This window comes from Geotrypetes seraphini, chromosome 2, assembly GCF_902459505.1.
Source record: "Geotrypetes seraphini chromosome 2, aGeoSer1.1, whole genome shotgun sequence".
NCBI lineage: Eukaryota > Metazoa > Chordata > Amphibia > Gymnophiona > Dermophiidae > Geotrypetes > Geotrypetes seraphini.
In genome coordinates this window covers 348,368,192-348,394,503 of record NC_047085.1, presented here as the reverse complement: position 1 = coordinate 348,394,503, position 26,312 = coordinate 348,368,192, and the positions used below count along the sequence as shown (strand labels likewise).

Genomic DNA, 26,312 nt, shown 5'->3' with positions numbered 1-26,312 from the left:
TTCAGCCATACTCCTAGGTTTCTCCCTCCATGGATGATTTTATGGTGTTGCCGTTCAGAGTTTGTTAGTAACTTGAGCTGTTTTCACCCTGTTTGTTGATTAGAAGTAGTTCTGGTTTTTCCCTGTTGGCTACTAGTCCGTTTGTTTGGAAGCAACCAAAGATTTTCTCTAGGCTACTACTAATAATAATCACTTATATAGTGCTGAAAGGCGTACGTAGCGCTGTACATTTTGACATTTATATATGGTCCCTGCTCAAAAAAGCTTACAATCTAACTTGAACAGACAGACATGACACATAGGTTGGGGATGCAGAACTCAAGCTGAGAGGAGTTAGGATTTGAAAGCACTCTCGAAGAGGTGGACTAGGCAGCCTGCTGTGTGCCACCATTTCTAGACTCGGGGTCCCTTCCCCTGAGAGTCTGCTTGCTGGTGACCTTGTCATAAGTTTCAAATGCAGGCTGCCTATCCCACCCCTGACCGCATGTATGAGAATCCATGGGGGTGGAGGTTGTAGTCGGTCTCTGGCTGGCTGGCAGTATGAACATGTCAAGTCTGGATCCATTTGGAGCTGTTTCTGAGGCAGAAAATCCTTTTCCTCCACTCTAATGCTGTTTAAAGCTGCTGACAGTCTGGCATTGCATGTTGTGAAATCTCCATTATTTCCTATGGGAACTTCGGGGGTGGCTTGAAAAACGATTTTAAAATTGTTTTTCAGTTTCTGAGGGTAGAGTTCAAGTTCCTCACCTCCCCAGACCACATGTTTGCCATTTTTGGTATGAATTTGTGACAGCGGCCATCTTGGATTTTAAAATCGATCTTTTTTCTAACTTTTATTTCTGCCTCAAAAACACCTCGATTTGACTGAAAATCTTTTGGGATGGACTCCCTAGCCCCTAATCTGTTGAACGTGGACTTTGATTGTGCTGATCAGCGATTGTGTAACGTGTGCCATAGCATACTGGGGGAGGGGGCTGGAGCTTTATCAGTTTTTAGTTTCCTAAAGCCAGGGTGCCCGTATATGGAGTGTCCTGCTGACATGCTCATTTCCTTCTAGCACTGTTCATTGTCTTTTCAGCACTGTTTTGTGTCCTTGAGAAACTCTTCACAGCAAGAAATCTTCACACTCACATTTGGGCCACACAGTAGCATCTGTACTAAAACAAGTCTGTTCATGCCCGTGACTTCAGCAACTTCAGCAAAATGCAAAAACTAGGTCTCCCATAGTCTCATGTTATCTCACTATTTGCTATGCTCAGCAGGGTGGTGCTGCTTTCTCGACCAGTGAGGTTTGGTAGATGCTTGGCATTGGTCTAACCCTACTGCTAGAGATTACACTTTTTTTCTATGCCAAGCACACCTCACATTCTAGGATTGATATGTGGTTTACTTGCCCAAGGCTATTGGGTCCAGTTAATCAGGCTTATATTTACCCCAATACGTGGACTGATCATGCAACAATAACTCTTATATTAGCTTTTGATAGTCAGGAACCTAGACATGATCGAAACATTCAAGGTACTGAAGGGAATAGACTTGCTAGTTAAGGACAGATTGTTCACCCTCTCCGAGGTAGGGAGAGTGAGAGGACACTCTCTAAAGTTGAAAGGGGATAGATTCCATACAAACGTAAGGAAGTTCTTCTTCACCCAGAGAGTGGTAGAAAACTGGAACAATCTTCCGGAGTCTGTCATAGGGGAAAACACCCTCCAGGGATTCAAGACAAAGTTAGACAAGTTCCTGCTGAACAAGGACATACGCTGATAGGGCTAGTCTCGGTTAGGGTGCTGGTCTTAGACCAGAGGGTTACCACGTGAGCGGACTGCTGGGCATGATGGACCACTTGTCTGACCCAGCAGCGGCAATTCTTATGTTCTTATTGGCATCTTCCTGGCACTCTTTTCAGGGACCCGACCCTTCCTTAGCAACAGCAGCAGATAAATCCAGAGACCAGTGGGATAGCACACATCTACCAGCAGGTGGAGATAGAGAAACTGATTAACAGGTGGTCCTATTGGCTGGCATGCCTCCTGCATCTTCAGTATGCTCTAACTCCCAGCAGGTGATGGTCGCTATTCAACTAGCTCCTAAATTCTGGCTATGACTGGAAAATTATTTTCTCCTGTTGAGGTTTCTCTTCAGTGAGATGGCAATTTTATTTCTCCTGTTGAGGTTTCTCTTCAGTGAGACATGGGTGTCCAGCTGAACGGTGCCGACTTTAGGGGTTAAACCTGGGCCCCCCCAGGTCCCTGCCTCACCCTCCCTCCAATGATAGAGGATGTGACTGGGTCTCAATTTTTCTTCTTTCCCTTCACTGTAAAAAAAAAAGAGAGACCACAGTGACTATTAAACAATTCTGCCCTGCTAGTGCTCAGCAACTGGCATCTCCCGGCACTATCAACAAAGTTGTGAGTATATGTTTTATTTGCACTTCTTTTCTGGTTTCTGGTTGTGGCGGAGGTGCGGGTTCGTTGTGAGTCTACAGAAGGAATATATTTTTTATCAAACGCTATATTTTGCAGAGTTGTGCAAATGGTTTAGTGACTGACAAGTAAATTTACATTTGTATGAAGTTTATTCAGTAAAGGGCTTCGGGTGTATGAATAGAGCTCCATTGACGGAACTAATGCCTTCCCGCATGTTATAGGCGCGCTCTTGTTTTCATACTCTGGCAGCAGCACCACAGCGGTAGTGGGATTTCTCCCCGAGGCGGACTCTGCTTGGCATTTCCCGCAGCCGGGTGTAGGTAAATATTTGGATGGCTCCGGTTATGTTCTTCACTGACTGACTGAGCGCAAGAGGCATGCACTTATTTTCCTAAGTTGAGAACGAAGCAGCATTCATTTATTTCTCTCCAATGTTCATTTTAAGCATTTTATACCATGATAGTGGGAAAAATATTTTAATGGTTGGCTCTGGGTAAGTTTTTAATGTATTTTTGATAGAACCAGCTCATTTTGCCATTAAACAGGCATGCGCTTGAGTCTTCGGCGCTAGCGGGAGCACCGCAGTGTTCACGGACTTTATTTTGTAGCTGACAGGTCACTATCCCACGGCTTCCCTGTTTTCAGAGTTCTATGTGTTGGGAGTGTTTCAACAGCTTTTGCCACTGTTGCAGTGATATATCTTGTGTGTGTGTTTCCCCACTCTTTGCTTGAAAAAACTTAACTACTTTAATTGCGACTGTACTGTTATGCCTCACAGTGCTTAAGAAAGAGATTCTGCCCTGTGCTCAGCCGCCCAATCTCGTTTTTTTTTGCTGTTATGGGTCAGCAGAAGGCAAATTGCTGCACAGTGATGTCAGCGGCATGAGAGTACCCTGTGTTTCATATGGGTATCTTCTTGTCTCTCTCGGTGTCCATGAAGAGTGAGTCTATGGAAGTTTAGAGGTTTTCTTCTTCTTTGTGCAGTGCTGTGTGTGTCTGGTAGCACTAAAGCGCTGGGTGTGTCTGGTAGCACTATAGAATTGATTCCTGAACTGTCTTTTCTATTTCTAGGGTGCCAGGGACTGCAAGTTTCAAAGCTTCTTGCACAGATTTCTCAGGTTGCCATCTTCTCATGGCACCTGCTAGACAGTCCCTCAAACTGGCAGAAAGAGCTGTGTGGCTCCTTCTAACCAGGACAAGTTACCTATTTTCCCAAACCCACAGAGTAGCAAATGCTATATAGCTGTTGGAATCATCCCTGAAGCTCTCTTTAGGGATGTGAGCTTTGTCTGATAACAATTGGGATGCAGATTGTTTCCCATGGGGCGGTCAATGCAGCTTCTAGATTCCGTCTAGTACGTCTTCACTTTAAAGGCAGTAAATTTTTGGCAACATTGCATGGAGTTAGTACTGTTTTCAGAATTCTGACATATTCCATCTTACATTTCAAAGCTGGATTTTTTGTGGAAAAGTTCCTTTCTTCTTCCAGAATTTACAGCTCTAGTCCAGCCTTTCCCCAACTGTCTGTTCTTCATTCTGAAGAGGTCTTCACTTCCTCTGATAACTCTTTATGCTTTCTCTTGAGGGGGGAGACACTATGATGTCAGGTGAAGGGGCTTTGGGCATTTTTCAGGATGCTTGCAACTTTGAATCCTCCTCCCATTTCAGATTCTTTCTTGGGGTCACCATGTATTGAGCTTCCAAAGGTTAAGTTCGTGCGAGACCCCTTTTAAATGTTACTGGTACTCAGGGCAGTAGTTTTAGTTCTTCTGGAACTAAGGGAAGTTATTCCATTTACTTCATAGTGCCTAAGATGGGGAATTGGTTAGACAGGGGCTGGATCTCATTCTGGTAAATTAGTTTCTCAGAGTTAGACATTTCCGGAGAAAAACTGTGAGAATATTTACAATTTCCCTATAGACACCAAATTCGCACTATCTTCGCTTGGCTCTCATCAGGCAGCACTATTACTTTTGGCTGATGCCATTTGGCCTAGCCACGACTCCATGAACATTTTAGAAAATGAGGGCAGAAGTGGCATTTTGGCGCAAACAGATTCAGGTACTTTCTTTCTTAGATGACTGCTTGATTCGGATGTCTTCCAGCCAGATCAATTTGTCAGACACAAACGGGTTATTTCTTTTATTTGAACTTCTTTCTTCAATTCTTTGGATGTGAATCTTCAAATTTCCAAAGAGCTCTTTTCTCCTATACTAATTATTGGAATATCAGGGGATGTTGCTCACGTAGGAGAGGAATGTGTTTCTTCCCAGAGACCGGGGTGACAGGTTACAGTCTCAGGTTTGCCTTCTTCAGTCACCAAGAACAAGAGTATGGGATTCTGTACAGGTTCTAGGATATATGATGGTGACTCCACTGGGAACTTCGGCTTGCTTTCACATGAGTATGCAAGAGAAGTATCTTTTGTTCCAGTGGTTCCCTGTATCTCAAGGCTCCAATTGTAGTATCTAGTAGGTTCCTCGAGCATTGCTCAATATAATTTGGTGGCTCAGCGAGATTAATCTTTCCAAAGGCATGCCTCGGTCTTTGCTGGACTGGCTCAAAATCGCCAAACATCCCAGACTGTCAGGTTGGGGGGCTCAGTGCCTTCAATCCTCAGCACAAGGAGTCAGTACTCATTCATTCTTCTGGAATGAAGCACGGTCAGACTACCATTTCAGGAGTTTCAGACCATTCTTCTGGAATGACGATAAAGTTCTTTTAGGACAGTGTTATGACGGTGGTATTTCTCTACAGCAAGGAAAGTACGTGATGTACTCAGTTGGCTAGTAAAGTAATGGTTCTACTTCAGTGGGTGGAATCTCATCTTCCTCTTCTGTCAGTGCATCATTTTACAGGACAGGAAAAGGGTTTAGATAGACTCTCATCACAAAATCTAAGCATGAACCGTCTATTGTATGTTAAAATGTACAGCACTGTACATCCTGGAAATTGGGAACTATTTTCTCAGGCGTTCCAGCTGTTTGTATAAAGGTGAGATCTCCTAGAACTAGACCTCATGGCCTTGTCTCAAAATTCAAAGCTTCCTAGCTTCTTCAGCAGACACAGGGAATGGCAGTCAGAGGAGGTAGCAGCGTTGCTTCTTTCTCGCCTCTGGTTTCTCTTTTTAAGTGTTTTCCTCTGGCTGATAATTGGATGGATTTGCCATCTCAAGCTTGCTTTCAGGGCACAGTAATTAGAGAATCTCCGGATTGGCTGCGCCATCCTTGCTATGCGGATCTGATGAGTCTTTTGACGGTGATTCCTGGTATTCCTGGTGTTGAGATTCCTGGTATCTCCGGATTTACTCACCTAGGGTCCAGTCAACATGGATATTCATCCTACTTTGATATTACGACCTAGCTTATGAAAAGTCATGGCTGACGTGTCAGAGTTGTGCAAAGCAGGTTATTTCTTCTCTTCTCCAAGCGATACAGACATCTTCACCTGTGGCTTATGCTTCCTTTCGGAGGCTTTTCCTTTCTTGGGTACTTCTCAACATTGGCACCCTTCCAGAGTTCTGTGTTTTATATTCTTTCTTTTTTGGCACAAGCGTATTGCCAAGGGCTTAGCGTTCAATTCCCTTCAGCTTCAAGTGGCAATCTTAGTTTGTTACAAGGGCTAGGTATCTCGCTCTTCGCTTACTTTTCAGCTTCATGTAGTTCAGTTCCTAAAAGGAGTACAGTATATTTGTACACCTCTTAAGAAGCCCTGTCCAGAGTCTTAAGGTACTTCTTCGCAATTTACAGAAGGCTTCGTTTCAACCTTATCTTTTGAGACTCTAAAAGGCTGTGACGTTGAACATGGTGTTTCTTGTGGCCATGGCTTCAGCTCGGCGGTTTTCTGATTTGCAGGCCTTGTACGGCAGGGATTCTTATTTCTGATTTACAAATTCTGGGGTGTCAGTTTGGACAGTACCACAATTTCTTTTTAAGGTGGTGTCATCCTTTCTTTTATGCCGCTCTCACTTTTCCTTCCTTCTTCCTGGGAGGAGGGATGGGGAGGCAAGCTTTTCTTCACTGCGTTTTTTAAAAGTGCGTAGCATTCTCCGCAATCTGTAGGTTTCTAATGACTTTTAGTCGTTTAGATCACCTCTTCAAGTGACGCGACAAACATATGGCAGCGTCCAAAGCCTCCATCGCTCGAAGGGTCCAGGAGGACATTCTTTATGCTTACTTGATGTCAGGGAAGCGGTTGGCGGAAGGACTTCATGACCATTCAGCCAGAGCAATGGCGGCTACTTGGACTCAGTACAGAGGTTTTTTCCTTGAATGGTATTTTGTCACGCGTCTACTTGGTATTCCAAGAATACTTTATCCACCCTTTCTGGATATTGACTGTAGTTTTTTTCTTTTTCAACTTTCGAAGTCTGTTATTATTGATAGTTGTATTCTGTATTATTACCTTTTGAAATTTGTTATGGGAAAGAACTTTTTTACATGCTAAGCATATTGATGGTTACGGATGCTTGGGCAAGGAGCAATACTGAAGATGCAGGAGGCTTGCCAGCCAATAGGACCACCTGTTAATAAGTTTCTCTATCTCCACCTGCTGGTAAATGTGTGCTATCCCATTGGTCTCTGGATTCATCTGCTGCGTCTAAAGGAAACAAAATTAACAAGAAAATTAAATTTTTCCTTCCTTAGCAACAGAAGCAGATAAATCCAGAGACCAATGGGATGTAGCAAAGCAATCCTCAATATGAGTGGAAAGCAAACGCCGCCTCCGCAACAACCGAAGCACTAAATGCAGCCTCCGCATGCGCCCCCATATCCAACCAGTAATGCTGAGATAAAGTATTCTTGGAAGACCAAGTAGCCACGTAATAAAACTCTTCCAAGGAAAAAACCTCTGGACTGAGTCCAAGTAGCCACCATTGCTCTGGCTGAATGGTTATGAAGTCATTCCGCCAACCGCTTCCATGACATCAAGTAAAGCATGAAGAAGAACATAATTTTTCCATGTTTCACAACTGGAGGTCCATCTTTGGGATTTTTTAGAATTAAATGATACCCCAGAAGTATCGGCATTTACAATTTGGGAAACATTGAAAGTAGTTATGAGGGGCACCTCATTTCATTGCAAGCACAAGTGTGTATTAAATGGGATAAAGAAACATTTATGGTTGCAGGTTGCTTCTCTAGATTTGGCTTGTAAGGGCTCGGAGAGTACTCCCGAATTGTGAGCTCAACTATGTAATTCTATTTTGCAACTACACGAACTTGAACTTGCGGATATTGCTTAACAACTCAATAGATTGAAACAGGAGCATTTTGAATCTGATAATAGGACCAGTCGGCGTATTGCCCATAAATTAAGGAAACATTAAGCCCGATATTAGCTGTGTTAGAGAGAGTTGGAATTTTGGGGTCTTTTCTGCTGTGGGTGCAAGTGCTTTATAGGCATCCTCTGGCATCTTTGAAAATTAATAATCATTATATGGAGCCCTTTGAGATGTTTAGAGGAACGAGACAAGGTTGTGCCCTTTCATTGTTGCTTTTTGTGCATTCCTTAGAACCACTAGTCCATCTTGTTCGCACCTCCTCTGACATAACTGGAATTTCAAAGAGAGGTCATGATCATCGGCTGTTGAATTTCGCAGACTATATCTTTGTGACAGTTAGCAATCCGAGGTGGTCTTTTGATTGTTTTCTTGATTTGCTAGCCTGTTATAATTCAGTCTCTGGATTTAAAGTTAACATGAATAAGTTGGAGATCCTTAATGTTACTTTGCCTGATTGGGAAATGCAGTAGCTGAAATCTCAATTTTCCTTTATATGAGCATCTAAATATATTTGCTACTTAGGTGTTAATTTGACTAGCTCTGCCCATGAGCTTTACAGATACAATTTCCCTGATAAGCTTAAAGAGATTGACTGATCTTGATTGATGGGTGGAGGGGGGATTGAGTACTTCTTGGCTAGGCTGGATTAATGCTATCAAAATGGTGGTCCTACCTAAACTCCTCTACTTGTTTATGGCACTTTCCATCGACATACCCAAAACTTTTTTCTTTGTTTTGAATAGGAAGCTGTTTTCCTACATTTGGAAGAAAAAGCCTCCAAGGGTGCAGCGGACAATTCTCTATCAACTTAAATCTAGAGGAGGAATGGGTCTCCTACATTTTGCACTTTATCTCAAGGCAGCACAATTACAGATTGTGGTGAATGGATACTAGGAATCTCAAAAATTTGGCTATCTTTGGATCAGTACTTGTTGGAGACCATTCCTCCTTGGGTATTGCCTACATCAGTTGCTTCCTGATGTTAATTTTCTCCTACGACAACCTTTGGCCACTTGAATTCTCTATCGTGCCAAGTTGTTTCCCGAGTGGTGTTATTTTCTCTACACCGCCATCTCATACTTACAGGATTTCCCCCAAAATCAACAAGATAGGACATTCCTTAATTGGGCTAAATGCTCCTTGAAAACGCTGGATCAAATATAGGTAGAGGGAAAAATTCTCTTCTTTGAGATTTGAATGCCAAATATAGAATTCCTGTTCAGGATCTTTTCTTCTATCATCAGCTCAGTTCCTTCATAAAACGTAACGGGAGGGAGGAATTAGAGCTTCCGGAGGCCATGATAGAAAAGTCTTTGTGAACCGGCACTGGGAAAAAGGGGTATTAGTAAATTGTATCAAGCTTTATTGGTCCAACAGAATCCTCAGGTTTTTTTTTTTTAATACAGCTCATTGGGAACGGTGTTTGGGACAACAATATTCTGCACAGTGTTGGACCTAGATTTTTTTTCATTTGTTCAAAGACTCTGTCTCTGCTTCTTAGTTGCAGAATGGCTTTAAATTTTTCTATCAGTGGTATCTCACTTCAGCCCGTTTGCATAAAATGTTCCCAAATAGCTCAGACCTTTGCCGGAGGTCATCTGAAACCAGGGGGACCTTCTTTCATATCTGGTGGGAATGCCTGAAAGTGTATTCCTTTTGGACTGAGGATTTACGCTGTGTCAAACCTATTTTGGCCGCACCTTCAAAAAGATATAAAAAGGCTGGAGTCTGTCCAGAGGAAGGCTACTAAAAGACGTGTGGGGACAGACTTAAAGATCTCAATCTGTATATTTGGAGGAAAGGCGGGAGAGGAGCGATATGATAAAGATGTTTAAAATATCTACGTAATATAAATGCACATGAGTCGAGTCTCTTTCATTTGAAAGGAAACTGCAATGAGAGGGCATAGGTTGAAGTTAAGAGGTGATAGATTCTGGAATAATCTAAGGAAATACTTTTTTACAGAAAGGGTGGTAGATGCATGGAACAGTCACCCGGAAGAGGTGGTGGAGAAAGAGACTGTCTGAATTGAAAAGGGCCTGGGATAATAAGCACGAGGGATCTCTCAGATAGAGAAAGAGATAATGGTTATTGTGGATGGGCAGACTAGTAGGTGGATATCATGCAGTCTATATTTGGACATCTTTTATTCTGCTGTTCTTGGCATGACAATGGCTATGCATGCAAATCATATCTTAGAAATGGTGGGTTCTATGATAGGACAACATTTTCTTAATTGAGTGTCTGAGATTCAAATAAGTTATAAGTCATAAGTCTTACCAAGTCCCCCTACCCCTGAAAGAACACAGCAGGAGGGATGCTCAATCCTTCCTGCCTGGAACACCACCCACCCACCCCTGAAGATCGCCGGCAGGAGGATACCCAATCCCTCCTACCAGAATACCCCCAACCCCTGCTTAAGATCGCTGGCAGGAGGTTGCCTAATTCTTCCTGCTGGAAACCCCTCACCGCAGATATCAGTAAGGGTAAAAACATACTGTGTATTTCCATGGCTAATTTGTGATTTTCATAACTAATCGATTTTGTAAGTTTTATAGCATTTATATTGAATTTTCATTGATTTTATTTAACTAGAATACATGATATGACTAGTAATCACTGGATTTTCTGTCATAGTATTTTAGTGTTTTAGTAAGTGTATATTTAATTGGTATGAAACTAATGGTGAGATGTTTCTTAAAGGCTGCTTTAAAGAAATTAGTGGTATTTAGTTAAAATGTTTATCAAAATTATTGTAGAATATAATATGGGGTTTTAACATGTAGCTATAGTTTCTTGAAGGGGGAATGTACTCTGAGAAAATATAGTTATTTTTTATATAGTAACATAAGATCCATAGAGGGAATGATAGCCATAAACAAACAATTTGATATTTGGACTGTTACTTTAAATTTTTCTGTCTTCTGAGAGAGACTTTTTTAATAGAAATGTTTATTTTCTCAAAATCATCTCAGGGTATTGGCTTCTCTGAATCTTCCTGCTGCTGTTGAGGATATGTCGGGAGATACTGTTCCTCAGTCTATACTAGAAAAGTCTAAAGCTGTGATAGAGCAAGGAGGCATTCAGACAGTTGATCAGTTGATCAAGGATTTACCTGAACTGCTACAGAGAAACAGAGAGATCTTGGATGAGGTAAGTATTTCAAACTAATATAGAAGGTATGCAGAGAATAGCTGGTGAAAAGCATACATTGAAACATTCAGTTGTGTATTTTAAGCCATTTGATGTACATCTAGGTGTGAGTGGCTCAAGATATTTAAGACTTTATGTCAACTAGAAGTGAACAGTTAATACATTCCACAGACAGTTCAGCAAACTTACTACTCTGTTTATATCAGGGAATCAGTTTTAAAATGGTTCATTGTTTAATTCTGAGATCACCTGGGGCACCTGAATCAGCCTTTTTGAATATGGACTGTACTCTTAATTCTCGGAGGACAGGCAGGCATAATATTTTCACATGTGGGTGATGTTATCCATAGAGCCTGGTGCAGACACTGCCAAGTGTACCGTCACTTTAAAACTTTAAAATGTAACTAGGAGCATTACAAAACAGCAACCACTGTCAAGTAAGCTCACTCTTCATTAAAAGTCAACAAAAAGCTCTACACTTCTCTCTCCGTATCCACGGTGGTTAGGGGTAGAGCCAGCCCATGAATATTAAAAAAACCCAAATAATATTCTGGCCGGTTCTGCCCCTAACTCCCACTTCCCCCAGCTATTTTAAGCCCTGTAAGCCCTCCCTTAAGCCTTACCTGGTGGTCTGGTGGGTTTTCAGGCAGGAGCGATCTTCCCACGCTCTTGCCCCATGCAGATCGCTCACAGGAAATGGCTGCCTTGAGCTCCCGTCGTAGTCTCGAGAGATGATGGGAGCTCAAGGCAGCCATTTCCTGTGAGCGATCTGCACGGGGCAGGAGCGTAGGAAGATCGTTCCTGCCCGAAAACCCGCAAGACCACCAGGTAAGGCTTAAGTGGGGGCTCACAGGGCTTAAAATAGCTCGAAAAATGAAAATGATTTTTTGGGCAGAAAATCACGAATAATCAAAACCGTAGATATGGAAACCGTGAAAATGGAGGGGGAAGTGTACTTAATTTCAGAGTGAGAAGCTCACACCTACTCTTCTACACAATAGGTAGCATGCAACAAAAATATATAAGTCATTTTCCATATATGAGATAACAAACACAGTTCTTATCTTCAAGCCATTAATAGTCCCATATGAGATGAATTTGGATTTGGACTATTAACGGCTTGAAAATAAGTACCGTATTTGCCGGCGTATAGGACGACTGGGCGTATAAGACGACCCCCCAACTTTTAGTTAAAAAATAGAGTTTTGTGTTATACTCGCCGTATAAGACGGCCCCTTCTTCCTTCTCCACCCCTTTGTATTCCCCCATGTGCTTTCAGCGTTCTTCTCCCTCCTCTGTCTTCAAGTGCTTTCAGAGTCCTTCCCCCCCCCCCTCCTGTCTTCACCATGGCATTTCAGCGTCCTTCTCCCCCCCCTCCTTCTCTACCGCCCCGGGTGCAGCACAGCCAGCCAGGTCCCCTTACTTTTGTGGCACTTCCCCGACCGACCGACAACAGCCCGGGTCCGACAAACTTCCCTGCCCTTAACCGCGAATCTAAATTACCTTCTTACAGCTGCTGTAAGAAGGTAATTTAGATTCGCGGCTACAGGGCAGGGATGATTGTCGGACCCGGGCTGTTATCGGTCGGTCGGGGAAGTGCCACAAAAGTAAGGGGACCTGGCCGGCTGTGCTGCAACCGGGGCGGGGCGGCCGCCCCTCTCTCTTGGTACCGCGAGGCTACTCTCCTTCTCCTTACCTGCCATGCCTGCAGCACAGAGCCGAACGGAAGTCTTCCCGACGTCAGCGCTGACGTCGGAGGGAGGGAGGGCTTTGTTTAAGCCCTCCCTCCCCTCCGACGTCAGCGCTGACGTCGGGAAGACTTCCGTTCGGCTCTGTGCTGCAAGCAGAGAAGGTAGGGAGAAGAAGAGCCGCGCGACTGAGTACATCCAGCCCCGCAAGTAAGGGCATGTAAACTGTACCCGGCGTATAAGACGACCACCGACTTTGGGGAGGATTTTAAGGTACTAAAAAGTCGTCTTATACGCCGGCAAATACGGTACTGTACTGGGGTTATGGAGACTAGCTGTTAACATTTTTGTTGCCTTCTGCCTATTGTGTGGAGGATTTGATGCGAGCTTCCCACTCTGAAATTAACTGGAGGTTTTTGGTGACCTATGATGAAGAGTGAGCTTACTTCGATTACGGTGGTTGCTGTTTTGTACTGCTCCTAGCTACATAGAGAGGTCTTTTTTTCTCCACTTGGTTGCTAATTTTTCTCTTTCTCAGTGGAAGAGAATAGTTGACTATATTATTGTGAATTGATTCTATTCTGCCCAGTTTCCTTTTTTTTTTTTTTGCTGGGTGCAGGTAGTTAATCACCCATTATTATAGTGTTGCCAGATTTGCTTTCCTAATTTCTTAAACATTTATTCATCTACCTGTCTGTTCTGCCCTGGTGAATGGTCTTGTAGTCCTACCAGTATATTCCTTCCCTTCACATGTGGAATTTCTAACCATAAGGATTCCATGCTACTATCTGCTTCATGTGACTAAATTCCCTCTTTAACATAAAGTGTAATCCCCTTCCAATTTGATCCGCTGTATCATTGCAATATAATTTGTACCCTGATAAGTGCCCCAATGGTCCATCTAGCCTTCTTTGACCAAGTCTCTGAGATTCCTATTATGTCTACCTCTTCATTCAGTGCTATGTACTCTAATTCACCCATCTTATTTTTCAGGCTTCTAGTATTTGTATTTAGACATTTCAAATTGTGCTTTTCCACTAACGGGGATAATTTACATCCTTTACTCTGCTCATTTCTTAAATACTCCTTTTTTTCCTTTTACCAGGGAAGTGTTGATTCCTCAGTGACCATTCTCCCTCTGTTCAATATCAAGAGGTGGTACTACAGGCAGCCTCCAAATGGCTTCCCAGCCTGTACCCATGCCTTTGCTTCTTTATGGTCTAAAGTTTAAGCAGTCTATACAGGCTTACAGGGTGCTTGTGCCAGCCTCAGCCTAGCCCAAGAATGCATTGAAGCATCAGCCATGGAAGAGGTTCCACACTCTTTCTCCGTTTTGATTTTCAGAGGCAGCACAAACCCAACCAACATTTGCATTGACAACATCAGAGGTGTGTTCTTCAAGTCTGGAGCACACACCTTAGTGTTGACGCTCTTCCATGCAGAGTTGCTGTTCTAGCTATCACTGTCTTCCACATACTTCCTGAGAGGAATACTTTTGAAGAGTCAGATTTGGACCTCTCGTGGAAGATGAAACAAGATCCACAGGACTTCTTGGCTAAGGAGTCCTATGACATATATTCTCAGTAGAGAATGACATGGGGAAAAAAATTTGTCCCCATTCCCACCCCATCAGCTCAGTCCCCGCCCCATCCCCACGAGCTCGGAACCTGTCCCATCCCCGCAAACCATCTGATCCCATTGGCATAAGCCTTGAATAGTTTTATACTGAACTTATTTTATTAAAATATAAAAAGAAAATAATATTATGTACAATTGTCATTTTATAAATCACAAATAATACAGAGCAAGGATCAACAAAATCCATGTCTCCCCTCTCCTCCCCCTCACAAATATTCCCTCCACTATCGAGAAAACTGAAGTCAAATTACTACAGGATGCTACATAGAAAAATCAAGGTAACAGAATACTTTAAAAAAAAAAAAAAAAAGGAATAATTTATATTCCGCATATCCTACAATTCTATGCGGATTACAAATTATTCAGGTACTCAATCATTTATCCTTAACTGTCCTGGCGGGTTCCCACTCTACTAATGTACCTGGTACAATGGGGATTAAATGATTTGTTGACACACCAAGAATCTGCTTTTCTGTGCTTTTTAAAATCTTTATTTAGCATCATTGTATGATGTATTTCATGAGTTGTGTGTTAGTTATCCTCTATACCAGGGGTAGGCAATTCTGGTCCTCAAGAGCTACAGGCAGGTAAGGTTTTCAGGATATCATAGAAACATAGAAATAGACGGCAGATAAGGGCCATGACCCATCTAGTCTGCCCACCCTAATGACCCTCCCCTACCTTTGCCTTGTGAATAGATCCCATGTGTCGATCCCATTTGGCCTTAAAGTCAGGCACGCTGCTGGCCTCAATCACCTGCAGTGGAAGACCATTCCAGTGATCAACCACCTTTTCAGTGAAAAAGAATTTCCTGGTGTCATCTTGTAGTTTCCCGCCCCTGATTTTCCACGGATGCCCTCTTGTTGCCACAGGTCCCTTGAAAAAGAAGATGTCTTCCTCTGCCTCGACGCGGCCCATAAGATACTTGAACGTCTCGATCATGTCTCCCCTCTCTCTGCGCTCCTCGAGCGAGTATAGCTGTAATTTGTCTAACCGTTCTTCGTACGGGAGATCCTTGAGTCCCAAGACCATCCGGGTAGCCATTCTCTGCACCGACTCCAGTCTCAGCACATCCTTGTGATAATGCGGCCTCCAGAATTGCACACAGTATTCCAGGTGGGGCCTCACCATGGATCTATACAATGGCATAATGACTTCCGGCTGACGAAACCCCTGCATATGCAACCTATGATTTGTCTTGCCTTGGATGAAGCCTGCTCCACCTGACTGGCAACCTTCATGTCCTCACTGACGATCACCCCCAAGTCTCGTTCTGTTACCGTTCTTGTTAGGATCTCACCATTAAGGGTATAAGTCTTGCATGGATTTTGGCTGCCTAGGTGCATAACTTTGCATTTTTTGGTATTGAAGCTGAGTTGCCAGGTCCTTGACCAGCGCTCTAGTAGGAGTAGGTCGTGCATCATGTTATCTGACATTGAATCTTCGTCCGTTTTGCATTTGCCCACTACATTACATTACAATGAATATACTGTATATGAGATGGATTTGCATCTCAAGGAGTAAGTGCATGCAAATCCATCTCATACATATTCATTGTGGATATCCTGAAAACCTGACCTGCCTGACTATTCTCTCGAGGACCAGAATTTGCCTACCCCTGGTCTATACAGTATGCAGACGATTCCCAGTTTTCCTTTTCTATGTTTGGTGAAGTGAATTGAAAGATAAATTGACATTGTGTTTATGAACAGTGAATGTTTGGATAGAATGTCAAAACTAGCCCTGAATCTTGCTAAAACTGAATTTTTACTGGTAGGAGTAGTTAAGGATCCTTTATGACCCAAGGTAATTGACATGGATGCTGTAATGCTTCTAGTAAGTGTCTGGTTAGACTCAAGTTTTATCTATGAGCAAGTGTACTGTTTAAGTCTGCTTTTTTTTCCACATGTGGCTTCTAAGTAAATTGAAACAATGTTATCACCTTCTGATTTTCGTCTTGTGGTCCAAAGTATAGTGTGGGTCAATTGGTATGTTTCCAAAAATCTTTATTGATGGAAAAAAAAGAGGTACAATTCTACAGAGAACGACTCTTAAACTGGCTAGTATCTCATCTAAATTGGACTTGACAGTATTACATTTTTCTTTTGCCGTTTCTGCCAACAGAATCATATCTCAAGAGCATATATTTAATATCACACACCACCTATCTAAAAAAAAAAAAAGAAAGCCGATTATTTAAAAACATGGTGGGGGTTTTTTTTGTGTGTAAACCACTAGGGATCCTTTTGGCACAGAAATAATTGATAAGACCAATAAAGTGATGTTCATTTCTGATACTCATTCTTAAGATGTACAACGTCTTCTCATCTGTCTTCTAAATATGAGACACTTCTAATGACACATTATCAGGAGATAAAGGTACTTGTAACAGTCTTTGTAGGCATTCTTCTGAAAAGCTTAAGGACGTTTTCCCCAAAGTATGGTGTTACAGAGGCTAGACTATTGGTAATACCTTATATTTGGGGATTCAGAATGCCGCTGCATGTTTAATTTGTGGTGATGGTGGTAGGTTTGAGCATGTCATCCCCCTCCCCTTTTTCTTTTCACAATGACTGCAATAACTACCTACTGGATCTCACACAACATTTAAAGTGCTGGTGTTGATTTTCCATACTATCCATTAAGGAGGGGTGCCATGGTACTTGTCACATGCCCAGCGTAAAACGCTTCTGACCAGATCACCCTCACGTGAGCTATCATTAATACACCTCCCCTGCACCAGTGTGGCTCTATTTGTGCTCTTTATCTGTATTTTAATTTTTACTTTTATATTTCAAAGATTACCCAATCAGCCAATTTTCTTAATAATAAGACTGTTACTTAGCTTTAGCCATTGGGAGCTAAATTTCTCAACGGAGCATCCCCATTTCACTGCACTAGGAGCTTCGTCAGGAGTAAATATGCCCAAAGGTTCCCCTTGGCTGAAAAGTATTTTGAGCCCAGATGATACACAACCAATTTGAGTGTTAGCCTGCCATTGCTCCTCGTTCCACGCAGATTCACTAGAGGTAGGTCTTGTCAGACAAATCTGATCAATTTCTTTGACAGTGTTCCCCACAGACATCATCTAAAAAATAAACAATGCCATCGGGATGGGTCCCAAAGCGACAGGTTGGGTCAGGAACAGGTTGAGTGGAAGGCGACAGAGGATAGTGGTCAATGGAGATCGCTCTGACAAAAGGGATGTTAACCAGTGGTGTGCCTCAAGGTTCTGTTCTTGAGCCTGTTCTTTTTAACATTTTAATAAATGATATTGGTGAAGGGCTGACAGGTAAGATTTGCCTCTTTGTGATTGATACCAAAATCTGCAATAGAGTAGGCACCCTGGATGGTGTGAATAACATGAAGAAAGACTTGGCAAAGCTTGAAGAATGGTCTGAAATTTGGCAGCTAAAATTTAATGGCAAGTAATGCAACGTCATGCATTTGGGTTGCAAAAACCCGAAGGAACGGTACAGTTTAGGGGGTGAAGAACTTATGTGCAGGACAGAAGAGCAGGACTTGGGTGTGTGATTTATGTGATGGTCTTAAGGTGGGCAAACAGGTTGTAAAGGTGACACGAAAGCTAGAAGGATGCTAGGATGCATAGGGAGAGGTATGGCCAGTAGGAAAAGGGAGGTATTGATGCCCCTGTATAAGATTCTGGTAAGACCTCATTTAGAATATTGTGTACAATTCTGGAGGCCGCACCTTCAAAGAGATATTGCCCCCACCCCCCATTCCCCTTAATTAATTTATTTTAACGATATAATTATTAACTTTCCTCCCTCTTCACCCTCAAACTTGTGTTTGTAATTGTAATTTGTTTATTTAATGTTCACATTTTCTCCTCCTACCCCCCTTCTAAAATTTATTTTAATATTTTTAGCTTTGTAAACTGGCCAGGTGCACGTCGGTAAATTAAAACTTAAACTTGATAGGCACGGTGGGATCTCTTAGAGAGAAGAAGAGATAATGGTTACTTCGGGTGGGCAGACTGGATGGACCATTTGGCCATTATCTTCCATCATGTTTCTATGTTTCTACATTTTACTGTTTAGTATTTTTATATCATGGATTTTATTTTGTTGCGTTTTTAATTTTGTGTGTATTTTTGGAACCCACTTATGTTTAGGTGGACTATAATTTTTATAAATAAATATTACTAACCTCATTTGCCAATTAGTGAACTGGTAGCTACTAAGTCCCACATGTAAGACAATTATATCCACTTGTCCTTGGAGAAAGAAAAGCTACATACTGTAGCAAGTATTCTCATATCCCCCCCACCCTCCTTTCCCTTGGAGTTGTCTTAGCTTCTGTTCTGTACTGATGGTTCTGCGCTTGAGCATTGTATGGGAAGTCACTGTCTCAAAGATATTAAGTAACACACTAAAGTATGTCAACTGATGTATATTCAAACAATTGTTCAATTCTAAGTCTTTCTTTAGATCTTAACTCCAGCAATTTCACTTGTATTATTATGAATCACTGTTCACAAAGTCATATCTACTATTTATTTGTATGGGCCTTCTGACTGCAACCGAGCACCACACTGCCTCAGTTGCTACATTTTTCATCAGTCCAGTCTTTATTAAATACTTTTTATTTTTCCTTTTTTTTATATATATAAAATATTCGTTAACTTTTAGTGTCTAATAGTCTTCATATTCCTATACAAATAAATAGTAGATATGACTTTGTGAACAGTGATTCATAATAATACAAGTGAAATTGCTGGAGTTAAGATCTAAAGAAAGACTTAGAATTGAACAATTGTGGTCATCCTAGTGTATGGCTGCCTGATTTGTGAGCTCCGTAGGGGCAGTGGTGAAAAAACGGCTTTTAAGCTTCCAGCGCTGTGCTAATTTTGTTACCAAGATTGTTCTTTAGTTGCTGTGGAAATGGCGACACGGAAAAAACTAGACAAGTTAAAATATTTTGGTGATGGTGGAGAGAAATCGGCGAGCGAAGCACAGGGGGGTGCAGGAGACCCGCTCAAAATGGCTGAGGGGCCCTCGATGCCGGCGGAGTCGGCCGACGCTGGGACTGAGGTGCTTCCGGTGGAGCTTGGTGAGGCAGCGCATAAATCATTTCAAATGTGGTTTCAGCAGCTAAAGGAAGAAATGGTAGGAGTAAGAGTGGATGTGAAAGCTGCTTTGGCAGAACTCCGTGCAGATGTGGGAGAGCTGGGAGCCCGAGTATTGGCTTCTGAGGACCATGTGGAAGCGCTATCTACATCGGTATCGGGGGTCAAGGAATCAACGGCTCGCCTCTCCTCCGAGCTGCAGGATTTACAGGCGCAGGTGGAAGATCTTGAGAATAGATTGCGCCGCTGTAACCTGCGATTCAAAGGAATTCCGGAGGGGGAGGTGTATTGTGACTGCAAGAGTGTGGTGCAAGAGTTTTGTCTTAGCCTACTTGGTGTGGATGGAGCTGAGGTACCTGGCGAGATTCAGCTACAGAGGGCACACCGGAGCTTGGGCCCAGTGAGAAGTCCTGGATTTAAGCATATCATTGCCTGTTTTGCAGATTATGCCCTCAAAGAGCGGGTCTTGCAGATGGCAAGGCGCCATCTCCGTTTCCGTTGGAAAGAGCTGGAGGTGGGAGTATACCAAGATTTGGCCTGGTCCACACTACAGAAGCGCAGGGCATTTAAGGAGGTCACACAAGCATTGCGGGATGGTGGCCACAAGTATAGCTGGCTTTTCCTCTTTGGAGTATGGCTTACAGTCAATGGGAGGTCTCGGAGAGTGACTGCAGTAATGAAAGCCTGGTCTGCTATGAAAGAGCTGGGCTGCATGAACATTCCTGAGCCTGTGCCTGTGCCGGAATCAGCTAGTGCATCGGGATTGAATGGAGTTTGGTCTACAGTTTTGCGCTCCGGAAAGCGTACGGCCAAAATGGGGACCTGATGTTCAGACCATACTTTTCTGCTGAATTTTTGAACTGTCTGGACTGGGAGCCTCACTGGGTGGTGTGATGTCTCCGGTCTTACTCTTTGTATTGGACTTTGCATTTTTGGATGTTTCTTTCTAGCTTCTTTTGCTGCTTGTCCTGCTGTAGTTCTTGGTTTTGTTTTAGAGCTCAGGGGAGCAGATTGGGCTAGTCACCTGGGGGTAACTTTCACTTTCTATGGACTGGCTGGTCCTTTGTTGAGGGGGTCAGCTTCTGGGGGGGAGTGCACGTAAACTTCTTACTATTGGATCATGGAATGTAAATGGCTTGAACAGTCCAGGTAAATGCAGTATAGTGTATCGTGAATTGAATCGCTTACAGTGGGATATTTGTATGCTTCAAGAGACCCACTTGCAGCCCAGACATGTGGGAGTCTTGAGATCCTCTCATTTTGAGCATATATGGACTCATCAAAGTGCAATGTCAGCTAAAAAAGTGGGAGGGCTGGCAATTCTTATCCGAAAAGGTTTGGGTTTCACAGTTCAGAAGGTATATAGAGATTCCGGGGGGAGATGCCTAGCGCTGCAGGGCACATTGCAGGGCCGTCTCATCACTGTGATTAATATTTATGGTCCTAATGAGGGTCAGGCAGCCTTTTATGCCTCTCTTAAGGAAGATTTGGTAAATTTTGTGGTGGGATCAGTATATTTGGGGGGGGATTTTAATCTCACTCCTGATGTGCAGCTGGATCACTCTCAGGGAGGACTTCGGCCTTCTTCCCGAGCCTCTCGTAAGGCCTTTCTTGCTTTGATGTCCTCCCTGGGTTTGATTGACTGTTGGTGCTTGCTCCACCCCTCTCAGAGGTCGTATACCCATTACTCTTCTGCTCATTGTTCCTATGCTCGGATTGATAGTATTTGGACTCATCGTAATCAGTGGGGGGGATCAGGGCAGCCGAAATTGAAGCTATACATATCTCTGATCATGCACCTGTTTGGGTAGCTTGTGTAGGCTATTGGGATGTGGGGAACCACCGTACCTTTTGGAGGCTTAATGAATCATTGTTAAAGCATATGAAGGTGGCCAGCGAGGTGGGGGAAGCTATTGCTAACTATCTGCATTACAATGATAATAGCACGGTTAGTGATTCCATTTTGTGGGATGCTCTTAAAGCTGTAATTTGAGGGGTCTTTATTAAATGGGGGGGGGCTCGCCTCAAGCGGACGCGAGAGCGCAGGGTTGTATTACTTAGGGAGAGTTTGATTTCCCTGGGGAGGCAGCACCAGCGTTCTCATGACCCAGAGGTGTTTGCACGGCTTCTGAAAGTGCGTCATGAGCTTTCTCTTCTGCAGATGGAGGACATTGATTTTTATAGACTATGATTGCGTCAAACTGTGTACGAATATAGTAATAAAGCTGGCTCGCGCCTGGCTCGGTATATCAAATTGAAGCAGGCTCGAGCCACTATTACACGACTCAGGGATGTAGAAGGGATTACTCAGTGTACTGATGGGGCTATTAGAAGGGTTTTTCTTTCCTTTTACACCAAATTATATGGGAAGGTGGAGGGGGTACATCCGGAGTCTATCACGGCATATCTGAATAAGGTGACTCTACCGCAACTGGGGGAATCTGATATGGAATATCTTAATGGTCCTGTTTCTTTGGGGGAAGTTGTAGGGGTTATCGCCCAATTGAAATTGGGAAAGTCCCGGGTTTGGACGGGTACACAAACAGTTTTTACAAACAGTATCGGGATGATCTAGCTCCTTTATTGATACGGGTTATTAATGGGGTGCGGGGAGGTAATATGCTACCACCTTCGATGGGAGAAGCGGGTATTTTCATATTGCTTAAACCGGGGAGGGACCCCTCTAGCTGTGGTGCATATCGGCCCATTTCACTTTTGAATACAGATGCAAAAATTTTGGCTAAGGTCTTGGGGAAGTGCTTGCCTACATTGATTCATATGGACCAGTCGGGGTTTATTCAGAGGCGTCAAGTTAGTGACAACATTAGAAGAATTGAAAAGAAATCTTTGTGCATGTATCATAAATTTGAATCATATGCTTATGAGAAGAAAAATATTGCTCGACTATCCATGAACATGACACTATGCAACTCACCTTGGAAATTCTTAGACTCCTATGTTAGATCTGTTTCATAGACACTCCTGTCCTTCTCTCTTTCTCTCCTTCTCTTTCTTTTATCTTTTTTCTCCTTCTTTCTTTCTTTCTGTTTTCTTATAAGCAGTCCAAGTATTTTGGATCTCTTAGAAGGTTTCAAACCCAATTACAATTGATTGTAGTTACTGCTGTGTTACACTAAATGTTATTAGTTTCGAGATCCCGGTATCGTACATGTATCTGAATGCATTTTTGGACTGTATCTTTTCATAAAGCTTAATAAAAATATTGAACTGAAAAAAAAAAAAAAAAAAAAAAGAAGAATTGAACAATTGTTCAAAGATATTAAGTGGCATTACACTTGGCAGTGTTCACACTGGGCTCTGTGGATGATGTCACTCACACATGTGAGAATATGTCTGCTATTTTTGGAGAACACCTGCCACAGGTAAGTAATTTTGCTGTTAAGTTTTGTTTTTTTTCTTTACTAGATACCTAAGTATGGGTGCAAAGTTTTGTCTTTTTAAACACATTTGAATATTATATCCTTTTTTGAGTCATATTTTCAGTTTTGAGGAATTAAATTGCAAATGTCATTCCACTAATATCTATGTGCACTGCCTTTGGTTTATGTTTTTATAACAGTCACTTAAGTATTTGGATGAGGAAGAAGCTACAGACAATGATCTAAGAACAAAATTCAAAGAGCGCTGGCAAAGAACACCATCAAATGAACTTTATAAGCCTCTACGAGCAGGTTGGTAGTTTGAATAAATACAGCTGTCGTTAAATAAGTTCTGTAACTGCAAGAAAATTGTCATCATATTCTCCTTTTTTTAACTTCCTCTTCTCACTGGTGGATATTGCTGTGAGAGTTTATGTTCTGCGATTAGTGCTTGAAATAACCACTTTTGAATAAACTGTTTTCAGGCTTTTAAGTTCCTGCTTGTCTTAAATTTGTCATGCCTGTGTCAGAACGTCACAGTTCATGGATGAGAGACCCAAAGTGGGTTTGCTGTAAAGAATGACTCGGGGAAAAAATTTATCCCCGTCCCCGCGAGCTTGGTCCCTATCCCATTCCCACAAACCATCCACACAAACCATCTCACTTCTGTGTTCCTATTTTCCCCATTTCTAATATCTCCCCTCTGTATCTGTATATTCCCTCCTGTGTCCGGCATTGTCCCCCCTGTATCCATATACCATCCCCATGTATCTACCCTTTATGTTTCTGTCCCTATGCCCCCATGCACATAATTCCCCCATGTATCTCCCCTTTATGTCTCTGTCCCTATGCCCCCATGCACATAATTTCCCCCATGTATCTCCCCTTTATGTCTCTGTCCCTAGGCCCCCATGTATATAACTTCCCCTCTGTTTCTGTTACTTTCCTGTGTCCAGATTTCCCCTCTCTTCCTCTTCCACACCAATGTGTCTCTCTCCTTTTCAACCCCATCTAGCTTCTTTCCCTCTCTCTCCTCCTGCTTCCAGCATCTAGCTCACATGCCTGTCCTCCCCTTTCTCTTTCCTGCTGTGGGTTCAATATTTGTCTCCCTCTTCATCCCCTTGGCCTAGCATTTCTTTCCCTTTCACTCTCTCCTTTTTATGTGAGGGAATATACATGGTCATGGATCGCGCAGTCCAGTAGACCCCTCCCGCCTGATCACTGCGTCCCGCCATCTCCTTCCCCCCCCTCATCTTATGTGGCGAATTTAATTTTTCTTCTCCCAGCGGCACGCTTTAAACAAGTCACGCGCGGCTGCTTCAGTTGAATCTTCTCCTCTGACTGAACTTCTTGTTTCCAGTTGCTTCAGAGAAGTAGATTAAACTGAAGCAGCCGCATGTGACTTGTTGAAAACGTGTTGCTGGGAGATGAAAAATTAATTTTGGCACACGAGGGAGATGACGGAATGCAGCGATCGGGTGGGAGAGGGCTGCTGGACCACGCGATCCGTGACCACGCATGTTCCCTTCACTGTGGAGACAAGACCACTGCTCCATGGGGCGATGAATGGCCTTGTCCCTGTCCCCGCAGCAACTACTATTTTTTCGCTCCCCATTTCAGCATGTTACCTATGGCTCCCTGCGGCTAGCCAGGGGTATCAGCCACCATGTCATTCTCTAGTTTGCTGCTTAAGCACTTACTTTGGGGTCTGTGACATCCAGGTTTCTTCAGTGTGAATGATTGCAGCAACAGATTTCTTTGGCATCGGTGGCACTAGCAGCAGCTGTCTTCAACAGTAAGTAAAGGGGGAGAGGTCATCCTTGAAGGACTATATTCATCAGGGGTGGGGGTGTACATCGTTGACAACAACACTGGTGTTTATCACGGGGAAGGGGGCGTGTGCATGGAAGACTACAGCCTTGGTGGTCATTGAGGGTTGAGTGGAGGAGAACAGCGATGCCAGTAGTCAGATGGTAGCTTGAATATAAACTGAGATCTTCATTTTTGGGCCATTTTTTGGCCCCAAAATCCCTGTTTGTAGTTATTTCTTTAGGCTTTAAATCCACTTAAGGTATTTTTCTATTGGACATCTGGTGAGTAGTTACACATACTGAGAGTCTACTTCAGAAAAATGTTGGTGTAATTATGAAATTTTGCTGCGTAGATTATGGATAAGCTTAAAAATGTCATAAAGTTGATTAGTTGAATAAAAAGAGCCTGAGTTTAATCCTCAGATTTGCTTTCAACAGACAGCAGTGTTACTGGTATTTAAAAATAGTTTATCATAAAGTGGAAGCTTTGGGGAACACCACGAGGGATAATAACCTATGCTCTCTTAGGCTTCTGCGGCTGGCGTCACGATTGTTTCTGTTTCTGGGTCTTGCCGTGTCTGGGTAGGTAGAACCGATGTTTCAGCTATCATGCTGTGGTTTTCTGTAGGTTATGCTCTGAGGTCTGCAGTTTGTCTTTATATATAGTGGGTTCACTGACCTGATTGAGAACAGGGAGGTCTGTTGGTCATGAATTTAAATTTTGGTGGGAAAGTTTGTTGGGTCACAATTTTGAAATGTGGAGGGAAAGTTTGTTGGTCACAGATTTGAATTCTGGTGGGAAATTTGAATTTAGGTGGGAACATCCATTGAACTCAATTTTTAAATTCTGGCGGGGAAGTCTGTGGTCACATTTTTTGAATTCTGACAGACAAAAAAGGGGGGTGGAAACTTTTAGATTAAGGGAGAAGGCATTTGTCCTTGGCCCCCATCCTTTTTTGCCCTGAATTTCTCTATCGTGTGGTGCAGGGAGAGACGCTTTATGTGTACTCCCTGAGGAGAAGATCAATGAGCAGTTTAAACCCTGAGGCAGCAAGAGAATTGTGAAACGCTGGCCATCGTTGGTGCATCGATCCCGGACAGAGATATGTAAAATTTCTGTTGCTATGTATACTTTTGAAACATTTCCTTGATTGTTTGCAACACACACACACACACACACACACACACACTCACACTCACACTCACACACTCACACTCACACACTCACACACTCACACTCACACTCACACACACACTCTCACACACACTCTCACACACACTCTCACACACACTCTCACACACACTCTCACACACACACTCTCACACTCACACTCTCACACACACTCTCACACACTCTTGATGTACGTATTAGTGAAAGAGTTGTTTATGATGTAAATAGAGGACTTTTGATATTGAGCAAGACCAGAAAAATCTTCCTCTACACAAGGACTATTTGAATACCTTTCACATTTTTCATTGTGTGGCTTAAAAACCAGCTTTTTATGGCTCACCTTAATGTAATTAGCACTTATCACCAAAATGTAATGGAAATCAAATTTCTTTTTGGAGTCCAGTCAGAATATTCATATCCCACTATTGTCTGCACCCAAATTTGAATCAATGATCTCTGAGGAATAGTCGGTTGCCATATGTATGACTACCTCTCCTCTGGGAGGCGGTCTTACGTATGCGCTCGATGCAGAGAATTGGAGAGCCTGAAGAGACAAGTCAGACTCCTGGAGGGTAGAATACTGTAACTGGAGGCACTTCAAGCAGCGGAGGAGGGAGACAGAGATGCAGAGAACAAGACAGAGGACACCATAGAGGAAGAAGTCCGAGAGCT

General features: G+C 42.9%; 1 protein-coding gene across 2 annotated transcripts in view; it reads left to right on the top strand.

Annotated features, from left to right (window-relative positions):
* PDCD6IP (programmed cell death 6 interacting protein) overlaps window positions 1–26,312 on the top strand; it is a 184,452-nt gene that overhangs the window by 82,922 nt on the left and 75,218 nt on the right. For both annotated transcript variants that reach the window (XM_033930347.1, XM_033930346.1), the window contains exons 10-11: window positions 10,686–10,863; window positions 22,859–22,970. In XM_033930347.1, coding sequence (XP_033786238.1) covers window positions 10,686–10,863; window positions 22,859–22,970 — 290 coding nt within the window. The remainder of the gene's footprint in view (window positions 1–10,685; window positions 10,864–22,858; window positions 22,971–26,312) is intronic.